At 38.9% G+C, this 19,608-nt stretch overlaps 2 protein-coding genes across 5 annotated transcripts in view; both read left to right on the plus strand.

Moving 5' to 3' along the window:
- The first annotated feature begins 139 nt into the window (after window positions 1-139).
- On the plus strand, window positions 140-5,062 carry tlr9 (toll-like receptor 9). The gene is made up of 4 exons (XM_087780858.1): window positions 140-173; window positions 994-1,053; window positions 1,819-4,641; window positions 4,712-5,062. The coding sequence occupies exons 2-4, from the start codon at window positions 1,051-1,053 to the stop codon at window positions 4,919-4,921; spliced, it is 3,036 nt and encodes a 1,011-aa protein (XP_087636984.1). The 5' UTR covers window positions 140-173; window positions 994-1,050; the 3' UTR covers window positions 4,922-5,062.
- Window positions 5,063-5,947: 885 nt separating this feature from the next.
- LOC148059805 (ERC protein 2) overlaps window positions 5,948-19,608 on the plus strand; it is a 155,205-nt gene continuing 141,544 nt past the window's right edge. For 3 of the 4 annotated variants that reach the window (XR_015709376.1, XM_087781052.1, XM_087781050.1), the window contains exons 1-4: window positions 5,948-6,025; window positions 7,624-8,673; window positions 11,928-11,954; window positions 12,015-12,782. Coding sequence is in view for 3 of the 4 variants with exons in the window: in XM_087781052.1 (XP_087637178.1) it covers window positions 7,852-8,673; window positions 11,928-11,954; window positions 12,015-12,782 (1,617 nt within the window). In the remaining variant the exon portion in view is untranslated. The remainder of the gene's footprint in view (window positions 6,026-7,623; window positions 8,674-11,927; window positions 11,955-12,014; window positions 12,783-19,608) is intronic. The other variant, XM_087781051.1, reaches the window with a different exon arrangement.

A 19,608-nucleotide genomic window follows, 5' to 3' on the forward strand; every position in this document is an offset into this window, starting at 1 on the left:
TTTCAAGACCAGGGCCACAAAGTGCTTAAACAATCAAAAGAATACCTCCTAATTCCTCTATAAACCGGTTTCACTTCTATCACGTTTTCTCCATAAATCTGTTTCACTTCCATTATGAAATCTCTCAGTTCCTTCACAATCACTTCATCTGAAACGATCAAAGCACTGAGTTGGTAAGTGAGCTTCTCTTCTAATTGACTATATTTAAGTTCAATTAGGTACATTCAATATGTTTATTTACTACACGCAGAATGGCTATCATGTGTTTAATTGATGTATGATCTTCTTTTGCATTTATAACGGTGTGAAGACGACAGAAAACATCTAGGCTAACGTTCCTCAATGTCGTGTATAAGCAGTCGCAGGGTTATAGGAGCAATTGTTTTTATTTCTGAGAGCTTATGAAATGACCCGGACACAAAAAAAACACGGGTTACATTACAATGCTTTTGTGGTTTGACATGCATTACCCTGCTATCGGAGACCAGAGGTGCAGTGAACTAATCAACCCTCCGCTGGATGGTTGCCGCATCTTTAATCTCCGTTTGGAATAATAGAGAGATTAGAGGGAGAGAATCATGCTGAGAAAATCTCTGAACTATTGTCTAGTGATACCAAACGATACAACTCGTTCATTTCAAGTATGATTCGGCACAAAATCGTCTTCCTCGTGAGCAAAGCCGGTTGTTGGTTCCCTTTTCTACAGTATTACGTGGTATTACTCTGCGGTTAAAAACAATCCTCAAAATCTATTAGTGAACTTTTTACTGAGGAAACGAAAATGAGAACTATTATTGTTACTGTTATCTCACTCTTGTGTCATTATTTTCCCCCTGACATAATTAATGAATTAGAATACAGAGTATATTTTCATTGTCGTTGTACTAAAAGTCATTTTTTGGAAAATAAAAGAGAACTTTGGCAATTAAAGTTCACGTGAATCTGAAATAATTACAACAAACTGTACAACTTTGAATTGTTTCCCTCATTCAGATCTCTTGCTTATCTGGCTGAAAAAAAGATCAAGAGACGTATAGCGAAAAAACAACTATGGTAAGTATACCGTTTAATTTTCGTATCGTTTCATATATCTTTATCTTTATATTATTATATGTCTTTATTTAATGAAATAAATGTTTATTATTTTGACACGATTAGAATAGAATAGAAAAGCTTTATTCATCCCCAGAGGGGAAACACACTTTCACAACAGCGCAGTTGAGAAAAATAAAGTGCAAGGAAAAAAGAAATAATAAAAGAGATAATACAAAATAAAACAATCTTAAGAATATACAAATTATTTACAAAATTAGAAATTTGACACTATTAACAAAATAAAATTCAACCAAAAAAAAACAATCTGTATGAAATGGTCACTTAATCAGATTAAAGGTAAGGGGGAGGAAGACCCCAAAGAAAATTAAAATATGGTATCCATATTTATTAAATATTAAATATGGATAATTTACATTATTTCATCTCCTTTAAAATACCCTCAATCCTCCTTAACTCCTTTCTTCCCCCCCATTCTTTAACACGTTCATAGGTTATTCTGATTCAAATGGCATTGTTTATTTTTGAAAACAATATTAAGTAATTTCGATCTATTTTCGTTTCTTCAGATTCTCACTCCAACAAACCTACGTCAATTACCGAGGCATTAAAATGATATTTTAGGTCAAGTCCTTATGGAACCCTTCTATAATGAAAAACCTTTAAACATAGGTATCCTCATGCTGAAAAAGAAGCGTGTCAGACACGGGAAAATAAAGTTAAAAGTTTCAAAGTGACTAAACAAACTTTTTCTTTTCTTTTCAGGTTTTGATGAAATCCATCATTGTATTCTGTCAGCTCCTGCTGTCTCTGCATGCGATAAATCTAAGTTTTATGCCATGTGATGTTAATGAGAATATCACTGAAGTGGACTGCTTTGATAGAAACTTGGATCGGGTTATTTACATAAAAGAACCCAGAGTTCTGTTCCTCAATCTCAGCTTCAATAGAATCCATCAAATTAAACGTTATACTTTCTCTGGCGTTCCAAACCTTCACACCCTCGATATGGAAAGAAACCGGAAGTTCTTTGCTGCTGAGATGAATATCCACTATTATGCATTCCAGATATTACCTCATCTCAAGTCTCTTAATCTCTCTCAAAACCAACTGACTCAAATTCCTTGGTTACCAGAAGGCTTGCTTGAGCTGGTTATTGAAAAAAACCGCATCTTCCACATTGAGAATCCTTTCAACACTCCAAATCTACAAATTCTCAGTTTGGAATTTAATTGCTTTTACCAAAATCCTTGTGCTCAGCCCTTTTACATCGCGGAAAATGTTCTTCAACAGCTGACGACGCTAAAAGATCTCAAGTTGGGTTACAATAATTTGAGTGCCATACCTAGAGGACTACCCCCCTCATTGGAAAGACTTGATTTTCGAGATACTAGACTGACTGAGATCCCCGACAGAGCATTTGTCAATCTGACAAAGCTCAGATATTTGAATCTTGAATGGAACTGCCAGCGTTGTGACCATGCCAAAAAACCCTGCTTTCCTTGCCTGCATGACCTCCCACTTCAGCTACATCCAAACTCCTTTTTTACTGAGAACAGTTCAATTTATTTTCTTAAGTTGAGTGGAAATTCTCTTACAACATTCCCAAAGGGAATTTTTCAACCTTTGAAAAAACTCAAAAGGCTGGATATCTCCAACAACCGGCTTGCAAAGGAAATACAAACTGGCTCTTTTTTCAAGGAGCTGACCGGCCTTAATTGGATTAGTCTCATCTACAATTATGATAGAAAAGTATTTCATGAATTCAATCTATCAAGTCACATCGGCAACATGGCAGGTCTGGAATATCTTCTGTTGTCGGGGAACTTTTTCTATTCGTTGTCGGATCAGGCCTTGGACGTTCTGTCGCGGCTGAAAAAGCTTCGCACGGTTGAACTGAGGATGAATTTCATCGATAAATCCGACTTGCCGAGCTTCAAAAGGATCCCCTCTCTTCGGCGTGTCGACCTGTCTCAAAACATGCTGTCTTTTCACAGATGTCCTTCCAGAGAATTGAAGAATCAATCGGAGTTGATATTGCAAAGTCAGAATTTAATTTCCAGTGCATTGAAGAATGCATATTCTCCCATGAGTTCAGAATCCTACAGTTCAAAGATGCCACATTTAAATTGCTTCGGTGAACTTAGTGTCGACCTATCCCATAATGACATTCTCTATCTGACAAAGGAGGTTTTAGCAGGACTGGAAAATGTAATCTGCTTGGACCTCTCCCTCAACTACATGAGCCAGTCTTTAAAAGGAGGAGTATTCACCGATATGACTAAATTACGTGTACTGAACATGTCCCACAACCGTCTCAACCTTTATCATAATTATGCATTTAAGGAGCTCAGTGGCAGCCTGAAAGTCTTAGACCTCAGTTACAATGACTTCCATTTCAGAATGCAAGGCATGGTTCACAGGTTAACTTTCATCCAAAATCTCAAAAACTTGGAAGTTTTATATTTGGCTAACAATGTCATCGGGGTTCTAATCGATCAAAGGCTGAATAGCAGCTCTCTGAGGAGCTTGTACTTTGGTGGGAATTGCTTGAATGAAATGTGGAAAACCAATGACAAATATTCACATTTCTTCCAGAATCTAACAAATCTCAAACTCCTTGACATCTCCAATAATCAACTGAAATTCATCACGGAAGAGATTTTCATCAACTTCCCAAAGTCTCTGGAGAGCTTGATAATCAGCAACAACCAGTTGGTGTTCTTCCCTTGGGCAAACCTCTCTGCACTGAGCAATTTGACTTTCCTGGATTTGAGTCACAACTCTCTACAATTTTTCCCGCAAACTGTCCTAGAAATTGCTAATTTAAAGCGTCTTTATCTTAATTACAACCGATTTACTCGCTTCTCTGACAGTGTCATGACTCAGCTGAGATCTTTGCAAATCCTCCACCTGGACCACAACCAGTTTAAAGAGATCGACTTCAAGTATGTCCCGAAACCCAACTATACCACCCTTCTGGAGCTGACCTTGGATAGAAACCCTTTTAGATGCAACTGTGACACATCCTCGTTTTCCAGTTTCTTAGCTTTGACGTCGATACGAATTCCCAGACTTCTCACAGCCGTCCATTGCAGCTACCCAGAATCCCTAAACGGCTATAGCGTTCTGAGAATCGACCAGCGTTCCTGCCAGGACATCTATGGAGGTTTGGCCTTCTTTGTGAGTTTCTGCTTGGTCATCGTGTTGACGGTGCTGCCCCTCCTGAAGCATCTGTACGGCTGGGATCTGTGGTACTCCCTTCAGGTGTTCTGGGCCGGACAGAAAGGATATTCCCAGCTGCCTGGGAGCGATTATCCCTACCATGCGTTCGTGGTGTTTGACACGAGTAACCCTGCTGTCAGCGACTGGGTGTACAACGAGCTTATCCTTCACCTGGAGGACAGGAAGTTAAGTCTGTGTTTGGAAGAGAGAGACTGGGTTCCGGGGCTGTCGTGCATTGAAAATCTCCACAACGCCGTGTACAAAAGCGTCAAGACCGTGTTCGTGCTCTCCAGTGTGACGGCTTTGAGCGGCGTGGTCCGCCAGGCTTTCTACATGGTTCAGCAGAGGCTCCTGGACGAGAAGGTTAATTCAGGCCCTTAACTAGTACCTCATAAAATCTACATTTGTAACTAGTTTTGTTCTTCTCACCAAGGCTGACGTGGCTGTACTGGTTCTGCTGGAGGACATGCATTCCAAACTGAAGTACCTTCAGCTGAGGAAGAGGCTGTGCGGGAAGTCGGTCCTGACTTGGCCCAAAAACCCGCTGGCACAGCCACTGTTCTGGAATAAAATGAAAACGGCGCTGCTGTCGGATAACGTCAAACTCTACGATAAAAACATGAGTGAAAGTTTTAACATGTGATACCCGTTCATGATAAGTGTTTTTTTTGCTTTTCAACTGTTTTTTAGTAATGCTTTTTCCACTGTATACTGGAAACATTTTTAGTTCTACTCAAATCTTAGTATTGTCTTCAACTTCCTGATTAAAAAGCTTTTCTTTTTATCTTTCCTTTGCACTAATTTGACATTATGTGATGTTGCTTTCTTTCTTTGAATCAGTTCTTTATTGATTTTCCACGAGCTTTACTCAAAGTTCAAGTATTCACTTACTTTGGCTTATTCACAACTACACCACAACCTACTCTTCTGATGAGGTGGATTTGTTTCTTTATGATTTAAGTTTAAATTGAAAGTTGCATAAATTGGAAAATATATAAGTAAAACATTACTTAACAATAATAAAAAAAAGCTACTTTAATTTAAAAAAGTTCCTAAACTAAAAGAACTAAAAATAACAAACTTAAACTGTTTCGATTATATTATGGATACGACATTTGTGAGCCAGTAGATCTGGTTGTTGTTTTGGTGATAATTTATTTCTTTAACTTATGACACAATTTTCGCTATTATGACTTTTATTTTTAAGCCTCTTCAAATCATGTTGCCTACTTCGAAATATCTTAGAATATATTTTAAAAAGCTAGATTGATCAAAATACATTTTTAATTAAAAAAAAGTTGATTTTTAAACAGTTTTTTTTAAATCCCTTTTTGTTTGAGACATATTATGCGTAGAACATTTAAGTGTTTTTATATTTTTATTTAGGAAAAAAAGGGTCAGAAGTCAGTTAACTGAACTTTTCCTTTAAAAAAAACTTTTTTAGTTTAATTGAACCAACTTTTTTAACTGAAGCAGTTATTTTTCGATTAAAAAAACCCATATCCATTTCAATTAAATCAAACGAATTCCAATTGAGTGTCAACTCGTCAACCTGCGCTCGGAGCTCAGGCGCGTCCGTCCAATCACAGATGCTGTCGCGGGAGCGCGCGCGCGACGCGGGCACGATGGCGGGTCAGGTCATCATCATGAGAGATGAAGCTGCATCATCCAGGATTTCTCCGTGATGGTGGCACGCTTTTTTCCGCTTCAAAAAAAAAAAAATGGCGAAGGAAGCTCAGTTCGGAAGGTACCGTGAAACTATCTAGTCTAAATGTTGCTTTCCACCTGTTTTCATCGACGTTATATAATGGAAGTGATGGAGCCGTTTTCATGGGAAACTAATCCTCCGTGCTCGTAGTAAGAGTTATCCGGCGTCTGTGTCACATGTTTCATCCGTCGACTACTTGCATGTTGAAAGTGTCATAGCCATGTTGTTCTTTTTAGCTCTCAAGTTTGCTCTGCAGCAACAGCTGTCTGCAGACTCTCATCCAAGTCTTTTTTTTTTTAAACATTGATCATTTTTCTAAACACTTCCGGATGACCCTTGGAATTGACCAACAAAAACCGACACACCCGTTGTTTTTTTTTAACATACTATCTCACATCCGTGACGTCACTCGACCCCCCCTTTAAAACACGTGTCCCCTCGCCTCATCTGGACGATCAAAAAAAAAAGAGTCATTGTCTTCAGCTGTGATGGATTGACAGCCATGACTTTCATGAGTGACAAGCAGATTTAACCAATCTCTTAGTTGTATCCTATATGCAGAGGCTCCCGGTCGCCCAATCCTCTTGGATTAGAGGAGGGATTATGATTCAGATTTGCTTCTGCTTTGGACCCCAATCTGGTCCAGCAGTGAGTTTTGAACCTTGACCTCATCAACCGATACTTGCTGTTGAATTACTTGCTTTATATAGGATTTTTTTTAGAAACGGGGTAACTCTTTTGAATCGGCATCTTTTTTTTTGTCATGAGCTCTTAAAAGGCCACAACTGTGTCCCAACCAAATTTAACATCATATCCCATAAATGATGAGGTCAAAGGAGTAAGTCTAGGGAACCCATGACCTTTCATTTCAGCAGCCTAAAAATATGTCAAGAAAGTATTACAAAGAAAAACCAACCTGTTTTTTTTTTTAGTCGTATTTACAAAGGATGTTTCCATATGTCTAGGAAGTCCAACACATTATCTATCATATTAAATATAAATGAATGGACTTTCACTATTAAAATTATGCCCTATACTATTTTTTTTATACATGATATCTTCTTTACAATACTTTTTTTTTTGTCATGCGATTTTGCTTATCTGTAAAATACAAAGACCCTGTTTCTTTAAGTGAGATCACAGACGTTAGCACACGTTTGGTTTGGATTCGTTTGCACTTTCTAACGATAGTCCATTGAGCTTGAGTTTGTCACAACAAAGCACGTTTTTGAACTATATTATATAGTTGAATCTTACTACTCTTTCTATTCTGAAGATTAGAATCCACATCCGATCGTGTAACAATCAAACCAGTGATTTCATAATAACAAATGAAGGACATTTAATGAAAAAACAACTTGGAAGTTTTTGGAAATGAGGGAGGAAAATGTTTTTCCTTGAGGGGACGATCTATTATAATGTGAATGTCTAAAAACAGGTTTAAAAAAAAAAGAAACCTCATCAATATTTACATTTTGCCATTAGCCTCAATTCCTAATGACTATAATTGGCACTGACCTAATTAGGTCCTGATCATCGAAGGACATTTTGCGGGTGATTTTCTGGTGCAAAAATGTGATTCATTTACTATTCTCTGTAAGAAAATGAATAACTATGTTGTTTTTTTTCATGTCTAGGAAGCACAATGTCTTGCCTTCAAGCTGAAACCGCCACACATCGGGCTAATGTGTCCGCGTCCCCCGAGAAATTCTATCCTAAAGGGACAGAATAAGATTCCCCCGGGATCATGAAGGGGCTGAGGAACATCTACAAGGCCATGAGAAGGCTTTTATTGCAGAGCGTCACCCTATAGATGAAAAGGAGAACCCCAATTTCATCACCTTCACTATAACCTACGGTTGAAAATGCCTTTAAATATCCGAGCCAAGCCCACCCAGAGCAGGCTGTCTGCCGGCCCCAAGAGCAGTGGACTCCCCAGCAGCAGCTCCTCGCATTCTCGTCTCGCGAAAACCCCCAAGCACGGCAAAGCCAAACAAACTGGGGCCTCGGTTCCGGGTTGCCGCTCTGGGTTAGAATCCGGTTCCGTGTCGGGTGGTCTCCCCCAACCGGCGACTCACTTGGACAGAGGGTCCGTTTCAAGGATCGCTTCAAACAAAAAAGCAACTCTTGCTGCTCCAGGGGGTAAAACGTTGTCGATGGAAAACATCCAGTCGGTAAGCGCCGCCTACGCCACTTCAGGAACCATGTACCCGAGTGAGCAGGATTCCCTGGAACTTTCCTGTGGTTACCCCAAAGGCACGATGACACTTGGCAGAAGCACCCCACGCTCCTCTAAATGTGTCAGACCAACAGTTGCAGGAAGCAGCCCCAACATTAACGCCGCTATGCTTCATCCGTCCCCGGACTCCTATGGGGACCAACCTTTGAGCTCTCCGGGGTGCTCCAGTCTCCGCCAGCAGTCTGCAAGACCGCCGCCGTTGGATCTATCCGGACGTGGGGAAGGACCACCCTTTGATCTCCAGGCTCAGTTGAGGGAGCTGCAGAAGGAGAACGACACCTTGAGAAGGGAACTGGACGGAGGGAGGGATGCAAGAACCTGCCACGGCTCGAACAACGTCAACTTCTGGAGTCCAGATGTGAAGCGAGACCAGGCGGTCCGGCGCGAAGACGGGGTGAGGGGTTCCATCCTGAAGGACCACCACAGGACGCATCAGGATGATGTTCAGGTGAGACAAGTCAATGATGTGAAGTCGAGAACTCTGTGATCAAGTGCCTTTTACTTTCAACTGCATTCACTTTCCAACCTTTTGTTTATTTCAAGGGTGAGCTGTACTTCACTACGTGTTTCCATGGGAACATGATTCAGTGGTTTCTCTTGAGTTATTCAGAATCTTAAGAGCTTGAAGCTACTTGGTGACGGACGATCTTTTGCCACTTATTCCTCTTCATCCTCAAAAATGTGCGACTTCCCACCCATATTATTTCCATCTCTATAGCCTTTGTGGTACTTCTTGTTCAATATTGTATTACAGCTAATACTCTTTTAATTAATGTTAAATAGGTGCCAAGGACAGATGGCTTCTAAATTTAAATCTTGTTTTTTTTTTCCCTCACATTTTTTCAGCGCAAGGACTCGGCAGCATCGGCATAGTTTTACACGATTATTAAGCTTAAATGTCAAGTTTATATATTTTTCTTCTTCTTTACTCTTCTTTAATTCGGCTGTAAATAAGTGTATATTTAAGCAGAAAAGTTCAATTGATATAATTAAATAACTCTACAAATATATCAGTAACCAGGGTTATGTATTTATGGTATGTATATTTTCTATCACTTTACTTCCTACGTGTCAACTTATCTCAAGAGTTTGTCAGTCCTTTCCTTTATCACTATTTATTTTCCTTGCAAGCATGTTTTGCCAGCTTTTACCATATATTTAATGGTATTTTTACAAGTGGCTTTATATCATCCATTAAAAGCATAATTTAATGTTTCTTTATTTTTCCTTCACTACATCAATGATTAGTTCCTTCTTTACGTCTGGTTATAAAAAGACCATAATTAAATAACGCATTGGAATTCAAATATAAGCTATTTTCAATTATATTGGGTCATAATGTGTTTACTTAAGAATGCTATAACTCCCGCTGGAGTTCTTGAGCTGTCACCTCCCGCTTCTTCAGATGCTGAACTGGTCCTTGATCAACCTTCTGCATTTTAATTAACGCCATCTGTAGCAGATTTCTCAGATTCACAAGGTCAGGCCGTCACACCTTTTGTCATTCTTTTAATTCAGCCTACTGAGATTTTAGGGTTCTCTTTTGTCGCGTCTCGATATATATATGTAGAGGTCTTCAAATTTGAATTATTTGCTTGGGTATAGATCGAAAATGTTCAATACTGGTCCTGATATCGATGCCTTCAGTTAAATTCCGGGTTCAAAACAATCCTTTCTTTTTATACCAATTTTATAAAATCCATTCTTACAGAAAGAAAATTACTCGTAGTGCAAATCTTGAGAGAAATATTTCAGCTTCGGTCCTTTTTTTTTTTGCAGAAAAAATGGATAATTTATCTGATGTTTACTACCTTCATTTGTTTTCTTCAGAAAAATCCACCCATATTGTGTTACATGTGGGTGTCAAAACTTGGAACCAATGAATCATTGCGGTCGGTACCTCAAAATATTTGCGTAACAAATAAAAATCAGTCTGTGGTGTTTTCGAAACATTGTTTTTTCGCAACTTTGCCTTCACAAACTGATCTCTTAACCGGGTGTCTTCATACACACGCTTGCATACTGTATGATCTTTTTCTGACCTTTTCCGAGGCTGTGAGTGACGCCCGAAACCTTCAAATTAGCATAGAGAATGTCACCTTTTACCTCCACTACAGTGACAAGCATGTCTCAGCACCATCTGTCTGTGTGTGTGTGTGTGTGTGTGCTGGAGTGATTCTGGACCTGCATTTATGATCCCTTATCTGGGTTTATGTGAGTTTGAATAAGTGTGTTCTTCGTGCACAAGAGTGTCCACCCACTCCAACTTGATATGCAGTGCTAGTTTGTTACATTGATGATGTGTTCAACCTCGTCCTCCTCCTACATCTTAACTCCTTGTCCTTCGCTGTCCATCTCCTGGTGTAACGTGGCAGAGGAGTTGGAAATATTGAGACGTAAACTGATCAAACTTGAAAGCTGTTAACACAGAGAAATATACTTGAAAACATTTTTTAGAATCGAAAGAAAGAGGTTAAATGCTTTAAATATTTTCAATTATATTCTTATATAATATTTAGACTTGAGAAATTGTCCACAAATTAAAAACTAAGATTAGAGTGACATTATACAGCTCTGACAGTCAGGTAAAAATCCTGTAAGTAATGTTAAATATAAGTCATTAATTGACATCTTTCTAGATTTCTAGGTGCATGAATTGGTACATTCATCTTGCGCACATGTCAAAATTGGCCAAAATTGGCCTGATTTTGAAGGAGAGGAAGTTGTTGGTAAAGTTTGAAGGAGGAAAACGCAAAGATGCATAAGAAAAACCTCAGTCAAAATTGTGAAACACGGTTAAATGGGGTAATAAAAATGTTTTTAGGCCATTTTAAATATGTTGGCACGTCATGTGGTTATGTCACCCCTGATCCAAAACAAATCATTTATTTATCATAATTTGCCAAAGAAAGAAAAAAACAAAAACAAATTTTATTTACCAAAATGAAGCTGTATAGCCTTAATTTAAGTTTAAAAGTTTTAAAACTGTGTTTTTTTTGTAATTTTCCGGGTGAAAACAATGGGTTTTAAAGTCCTGAAGTTTTTCTAGTGATTTATACAAAAGAATACAGCAATATTAACCACTCTTGGTGAAACTGAAAGCTTGCACCAACACTTGACTCTGGAATACAGCGAAATATAAATGACGAGAACTGCATCTGTTCAAATTCAAAACCTTGAACTGACTCTTTTTTCTGCTAACATTTTATGTAAGTTTAAACAAGTTTTAATGAGATCAAATAAAGATGAATAAGAATGATTTCAAAGATCAACTTTTAAAATCTAAGTTCTACTTGTGTTAAGACCAACAGCGTTAAAAGAGTAAATCTTAATGTTATTGCAGTACTATTAATTTTTGATATTCTATCAATTAGATAAGGTATGAGAGTGTGTGTGAATGGTTGTCTGTCTTTGTGTGCCCTGTGACAGAGTGGCATCCTGTCCAGGGTGTCCTGCCTCTTGCCCTATGATACTGTGATAGGCTCCAGTCCCCCTGCGACCCTGGTAAGGGATGAAGCAGTAGAAAATGAATGAATGAATGTTTTACTATCGTTTTTAAGTCACATGATTTATTGAAAGAATCACCAGCCATACTTATTCAAGCTCAATTGCACCCCCTTTTGTCCAAATGCTGCATAGCATTAATTCTTTAATAATGATTAAAGAAGGTTGCTGAGTAATTCCTTTTGTTTTTTGTTACAGCAGCCTGTGGACAGCAGGAGAAACAAGGTGAGTTGAATTGTGTGAGTTTATTGTGTGCAAATTATGTAAAATAATCTTTTGTCTAAGGGCCAGATTCCGTTGACGGTGCAGGAGCTTCAGGAGGAGCTGAGGGCCCACAGAGAGATGAATAGTCGCCTACAGCAGCAGCAGCAGCAGCAGCAGCAGCAGCATCAGCGTCAAACTACCAACTCCAGCTCCTGTCTAGATGTTTGCATGGACCAGGACTACAGAGGCAGACTCAGTCCTGGTCACAGCCCCAGTCACATCCAAAGTTTAGGAGTAAAAAGCAGCCCTAGATCGAGCCCATCCAACACCTGTAACCAAAAACAACAAGAAGCCGACGTCATCATCCACAGCCCTGGTTACGGCTGCAGGACAACCGTCAACACTCACAGCATCAGTCCAGCGAACTCTCTTCAGCCCGGCTCGGCAAACAGCACGCATTACCCGGCGTACAACACCAGCCCCGATGAGACGCCCGCCCCGGGCTGGGGTCGACGCTGCAGCCCCTGCCAGGTCCCCGGCTGCGACGGCTTCTGCTCGCCTCCCCCCGTCGACCCGCCCGAGGACAACTACTTCAGGCTGCAGTCGGAGCACGAGCGGCAGGCCAAGGAACTGAGTCTGCTGAGGAAGACCATGGAGGAGATGGAAGTGAGGATCGATTCTCAGAAGCAGACCCTCGGCGCTCGGGACGAGAGCATCCAGAGGCTCCTGGAAATGCTGCAGGCCCAGGGTCAGAGTGAGGGGACCTGGGGGAGGAGTCAACGAGCTGGCAACGTCACCATGGCAACGCAGGAGGTCGAATCTCACCTGGAGAATCTTCACCTGAGAGAGGTGGGTGCGACTTCAGAAAAAATATTTGTTTAATTCTTTGTTGATTTATGCTTTACAAGGTATTTAGTTCAGATTGTAAATTGCATCAAATGGGGTCAGAACCTGCTTGAGACCTTGGCTCCTGCAAAAGTGTGAGTGATGTCCCTTAAAGAAATAAAGTAACAACCTGAACATGCAAGATTTTTGCATAGGTATGTAAACTGCATCAGACATAAATCAATAAAAGTGTAGTTTATATCCAAATGTATACTTTAATTTTATTTCCATATATAGCATGAATAGCATAATGTAAAAATGTATTGAATCAATATCTTCAATCTCAGGCTGGATGTGGGACTTTCAGGACATGAGCTCCACAGCTAAACTTTTTTTTTTAATGTTTACTAATTATATTTAACATAGATAAATAAATAAATGTGTCTCTTTCCTATGGAAGTATATCAGTGCCAATGTTTTTTGTTTTTTTTATCATAATTGAAGTAATTTATTGAATAATTCAATTTGATAATTTTGTATATTGAAAGGATAAGTTATTATTATTTTTAATTATGGAATAAAACATGTTTTCTTACACATACTTTGATATTGTAATTCCAGTAATTCAAAAATAAATGTTCTAAAAGTAATATTTTTCCATTATTAGCCTTTTAAATTTAATATAAAATGTTATGGTATAATGCTGCCACCAGACAATACCAATGGAGTTCCTCGCTACTGTGCTTCTACGTAAATTGTCATGTGATCGTCTGCTATCGCATGATTGGCTTAGAAGTTCAATCAGATAGCTTTGAACTCCTGTGGTATTGTCTAGTGGAACTATGTATTTATTGTATGAGATTTATATTTCAATTTTTTAAATAATGTCAAAGCCATGTAATTAATTTAGAAAAGATTATATTTCTGTTTTGAATAAAAGAAAAATAACATTTTTGAATTCAACTATTAATTTAAAAAAAATAATAATTCAATGCTTAAAAAAAGTTGTAACATTTTGCATGTGTGTTTGTGCTGTGTGTACATAGAAGTGTGGCTGCTTCTGTATTTGTACTACCTGGCAGTAGGAAGCAGCTCAGTAGGTCTGTATAATCAGCCAGATTAACACACGGTGAGCACTAATCTTGTGTTCAGTCATGCAGGATCACAATCTGCTGGCCTTTAATTGTTGCTGAGGTGGCATGTGTAGTAGACGCACTGGACGGAGGATTAAACGTGAATCCTTCACTATTCAGTCGTGTTTAAAGTGCTCAACAACCCTGCTTTATATTTATCGTTTTATTTTCACACATGTTAAGTTTCAGACTTTGACACCGTTTTGTTTTGGTAGTTATTTTTAACTCTTAAATCTTCTTAGCTGTTGATTTCTTCAACTGTGTGTGTTTGAGCGTCTCTATGGAGTCGGGGTCATGATGTTCTTGTTTTCTCTGCCCTTCTGTCTGACCCGGCCAGACAGCATGATGGTGTGCGAATGATCCGTGTGTGTGTGTGTGAGAAGGTAAACACACGTGCACATCTGGGGCCTGTCAGCTTAGCGGTCCAAGCGAGGACACGCCCTCTTTTAGGTTGGCAATGGCTGATGGGATTTCCACCCGTGCCGTTAAATTTGATGTTGTTTTTTTTGTTGTTGTTGTTGTTGTTAGAAGGCAGTGTGTGCGTCTGGGTCTGTGCACATGTTTGTGACTTGACCATGCAGCGTAGGAGGTGAGTACCTGTTCACATACACACTCTCCATGTGCTAGACTTAACTGGCTGACAGCTTAACACAGTGCGTCTGCTGTGGAGAAGGGTGTGACTGGAGAGTGTTTTTCTAAGGTAGAAAAACAAGCTGTGTTTATCTGAATATTAATATATGATTAATGAGGGATGCCCTTTGACCGGCCTGATTGAAAATAGAGGCGATTGTTTTTCTTTCACAGTGTTTTCTTTCTTCTTGTTGCCTTCAGGACCTGTGTGGTTTAAAAACACATAACTTTATCCATCATAAGGAAAATACCTTTAAATTAAATTATACCATGTATACATTTAACTCTAATGAATATGCTAACATTTCATCATGAGGTGAACTTTTTTTTTCTCGTGGTGTAATTTTGGACCTCCACTTGCACTTGTCGACCAAAGCACGGCAGTGATGGTCGTCCCAGTACTCCCTCTATTAGGGGGCACACGGTACGCTTAGATCTTTTGATTACATCCAAAGGAAACCAGCATAAGTGCCCACCATTACTAAGCCCATTACTCTCTTTTAAATGACTCTGCTTGTTTGGTTTCCACTCGCATAATAAAGGTCTACAATTTCAGTCTTCCTTTTAAAAAAAAAAAATTGGAACACCCTGTTTGTTTTATATGTGTGACACATGTGAGAATGGATGCCTCAATAATAGCTGGTTCATAAACCACCAACAGGCATTGAGAGTACATTTATTACGTCAGTTGAGTCATCGAAGCATTATCACATACCGTTACAGTAAAGATCTTCAGATTTATTTGACCTTTTTCCAGTGAATAACGTTGAATAGTTAATTTGGCTGTATTTATTAGCATTTTTACAAGGATCTCAACCTCAGTATGGTTAAGCACAGGCTCATATTAACGTTGCTCTACTAGAGATATCCACAAGGTGTCGCTGTCGTACCACTATTTAAAAGTTGCAACAGTTACTGGTCTCGCCTTAAAACCTACACGAACCAGACTTCCCACCTTACATATGCCCATGATTTAATCTTACAAAAACTTTGATTCTGAGTGTTTGTACAAGACAATTTGACAACATTTAATGTATAAGTATTAAACCAGACTTTAGGTTCTTAAAAAGGGATTCTGAAATAAAGTTATGTGACATTAAAAAGTCCAAGAGTCTAAGGAATAGGTGTGGAGGAAATCATTTTCAAGATGAAAATACAGGGAAGTAACATATTTACACAACGCTAGTTGAATGAATGATAAGAAGGAAGTTGAAGACAGAATTAACCAATGTTTCTAAAATTCCACCTAAAATCCCAATTATCTTTTAAATGATTTATTTTAATCCTCTTACAAGTTTTTGAAATTGTAAATGAAAAGTTCATACATTTAATTTTAATGTTTTATGTCCTGAATGTTTTCGAATGTTTTATAGCTAACTTAATAAATATTTATTTATCAAACTATGGTTTTCCAGTTTGTGTTTCTGTCTTTAAAGAAGAATATACACTACAGAATGTACTCTTAAGTTTATGAAGTTTGTTGAAAACTTCAACTCACGCTCCCTTCACCACACCTCAGCAACCATGCGCTGGCCATGCTCTGCTGGTCCCCCAGTATGTTTGAGTGGAAAAAGTTTATCAAGATAAAACTCCCTCCAGAAGTCCTCTACTTTACCTCCCATTGCTCATTGAGCCCCCCCCCAACCCCACCTTTGCTAAAAAACATCTATATTCCTGGTGGTCACATTGCGAGTTGACACCAAGCAGTTTTTTTTTCTCACTTTCTGTCCTTCAATAACGCATGTGTGGATGATGGAGACTTGTTGGTGTGTGTGTGTGTGTGTGTGTGTGTGTGTGTGTGTGTTCCCACTCACATACATGACACCATTGCCTCCAGGCAGGAATTGAACTTTATGACCATATCTTTCTCACAGGACTCAGGATGTCGACACTTATTGCTCTAGTGTTACTTTTGATTCTATTAAATCCATATGTTTCGCTGACACAAGTGTTCCAGACTCGAGAGTGTGTGATTCCATTCATATTTGCATGATTTAATAACCACGCTTTCTAATGTAATGCGTTTTGTTTTTCAAAGCTGAAATCCAACGTTCGAAAAAAATCATCTTGTTGTCATTATCCAAATCTAATGCCGATGATGATGGTACCTTGCTGTCATTCCGGGGTCAACTCCAGGGTTTGTCTCTTTAATAAACGGAGAGTGTGCCATTTAAAGCCGGTGTTCTACCCTCAATGTGGCGATTTTATTCCCTACGTGCACCAGGGTTTCGGGTAGAATAGCGTCGCGCTCCCCCAGTGACGCATTAATAACCAAATGGTCAGTGGAAGATTAGGGGGGGAGGCAGCGGTAGGCATGCTCGTGTGTGGGAGGCATGCTCTTACAGAAATAATCCCTGCTTATCCACAACTGACATTGACAAGAGGATAAGGCCCTTGTCTCCTCTAATTTCAACCCACTGGAAAAACACTGGGAGGAATGGGAGCAATGGGGAACATGTTGCTGTGATCTCTTATTGCTTCCTTGAAGTCGGAGCGTCTTCCTGTGTCCCCTTAACTGTGGACCACCTGGTTTCTGTTGGTGGTCATCATCTGCTGCCAGTTCTTTTGTTCCCTTCTCTTCCCCTGAGAAACAGTCCAGGCTGTTTTCACTCTTCATTTTGGGGTCCATGAAATGTTGGGTTATGAATACAGGGTACCCGTGGTAATTAAAGTCTTAAAAAAAAGGGGAACATATTATTAATATTATTTTATGTTTCAAATCCCAAAATATCTGGTAACATTTATTTATTAGAAAATGTATTTTCCTAATTTACTTTGCATTCATAGCACTACGAAAGCATTGGTTTCCTTGAGGCAGAGTCATTTTGCAGTCGATTCATATAGCAGGTAACAAGAATTGTCCGTCTAACCAACATTTTATACATGGCTGAAAGCTGTTCCAGTCAACATGAGGCTATTTTTAAACAAATCAGCACTCTGGAAGTCAAGGAAAGTTTTTCAGTGGACGTAAATGTCATGTTTACTTTATGTTAAAATAAACATTTGGCTAAAATTGCCCTTAAATGGACGTGATTGATGTGCTTTTTTTGTTTAAATTTTCGAGGTGCACTTTAATTAAATGGTATTTCAAATGTTGCCCTAGGCTTTAGGAGACAAAGAATAAGTTGCTGATCTACATTTCATCTGTTGGCATGTAGTGTCCAGTGGATGCAAGACTCTTGTGTGCAGGCATGATGGTAGCTGGAGCCGTGACCATTAATGATTGATAAGAGAAGTGAAGCGCATGTGCTGTAACATTGTCCTTGACGGGGTCACAGAAGTGAGCGCCGAAGGAGGAGCGTACGTGAGTTGACTTGACACCGCTGTCTCTGATAGCATATCTGCCGGACATATTTGTTTGGGGCAGCAGGATGCTAAAGAGCTACTGAAGTTGCCAGGAGATCAAGAGGGTTAAAGATGATGAGTCGCCAAGCTTATTTTTATCGAGTTCCTCCTCAAGAGCTCCACCGGAGGAACCAGCTCCAGGCTGAGCCGTCTAAGACCAGAGCTCTACAAACTGTCATTGATATGAAGGTAGGGCTTCGGTGTTGCTTAGTTTTTCTGTGACCTGTTTATTTCCAAGATTTTCTCAATCCCCTGACATGAATATTATCATCACTATATTCCTACCCTTGTTGATATATATACTGAAATACACGATTTAGTATCTTGTGGAAATCACATGAATAAAGGCGATAACAATAGTAATGGTGATATATAAAAAATACACTTTGAAACCAAAAAACTCCAAAGAAAGAGCATGTTGAGAGAAGAGTAAGGTGGGTTTTGGGTTTTACATATCCGTAAAGTAGCTGGAATTATTACATTTATTAATAAGTATTAAATATGGTATACATTTAATAGAAACTAGACCTATTTACAATTTAAGAGTGTTCATCCGTCCCCCTTTCCAAACATTAAAACTATCTAAAATTCACCTTGAATCTCCTTTAGATTGTCTGCAATGCATTGGGATTACATTTAGTCACCATCCATATTTATATTGCAGTTGGGCTATATTAACATTTCAGGGTCTCAATTCAAACACCTAAGGCCTAATCCCATTACAACAAAGCCCTTCCAGTAGTTATCACACGCAAAAAAATGTACACCCACTTTGTATATATATAACCGGTAAATCAGGTAACTTTATATACTATATGTTTGTGGACTAAAAGGCGCATTTCAAAAATGACATTTGCATTATATACAACATTTTTAAAACCCTTTATAAGTACAAAAAACAATTCAATACATGTGATGTTATTGTCTTATCTTTTAACAATAGTTCATTAAGGCTTGATGATTGAGTTGTCGCTGTCAAAGTCTCAAAACTTTATTGATGTGATGTAGATCACATGACCAAAACTCGCATGCCTCATTGGTCAACAGCATTTCCATATCATTTGCAGGCAGGTATATATTGGTGAGACAGAGGAGAGAAATGTATGTAAACAGTTATCGATTTTTCTAAAGTTTATTATTTATATGGCTGTAACTGTTCACATGTGAAGTCGTCGACAGCCCTAGTTCACGAATATGTACTAAATAGATAACTACGATCACTTATTTGTAAGATAACCTTTTAACATTCCCAGTGTCTTAAGTCTTAGTATTCTTTTGTTAATTGTATTTTTACTTCTGTGCTGTGGGAAAAGTTGGATTTAGCTTGCTCTCTCAGCTGCAGTCAGTTTTAGGTTTAGAATTACATTAGCTACTAACCCACACTCAATTATTGATTAAGGGTAATGTGAGGAGTCAATTGCGGCTGCGCACACAAAAATGCATTCACAAGCAATCAAAGTAAACTTTGTCTTCTTGTTGGGATGTTGGCATTGTGGCCATGCCCAAGTAGAGTCCATTACTGGCCCATGCAGAGTTGAACACTTACTCAATTTGTTTCAAATGTCACATATGGAAGCTTTCACTCTCCTCGCAGCCCTTTGAAGTCGACAGAGCTGTGAAAAATGCAGTTGACTCCACATGCGTCTTCTTACGCTCACACACACGTACGTTCTGTCTTCTTCTGGAGACTGTGTTCTAAAAGTGGCTTTTTTTTTATTTTACTGCGGAGCCACAGTTATTTT

The sequence above is a fragment of the Callionymus lyra genome, chromosome 19, assembly GCF_982586985.1.
Source record: "Callionymus lyra chromosome 19, fCalLyr1.hap1.1, whole genome shotgun sequence".
Classification (NCBI taxonomy): Eukaryota; Metazoa; Chordata; class Actinopteri; order Syngnathiformes; family Callionymidae; genus Callionymus; species Callionymus lyra.

Bases quoted from the DNA above. Each gene is read 5' to 3' on its own strand.
- tlr9 (XM_087780858.1), top strand. The intron at 4,642-4,711 runs GTTAATTCAGGC...CTTCTCACCAAG, and splicing joins AGAGGCTCCTGGACGAGAAG to GCTGACGTGGCTGTACTGGT.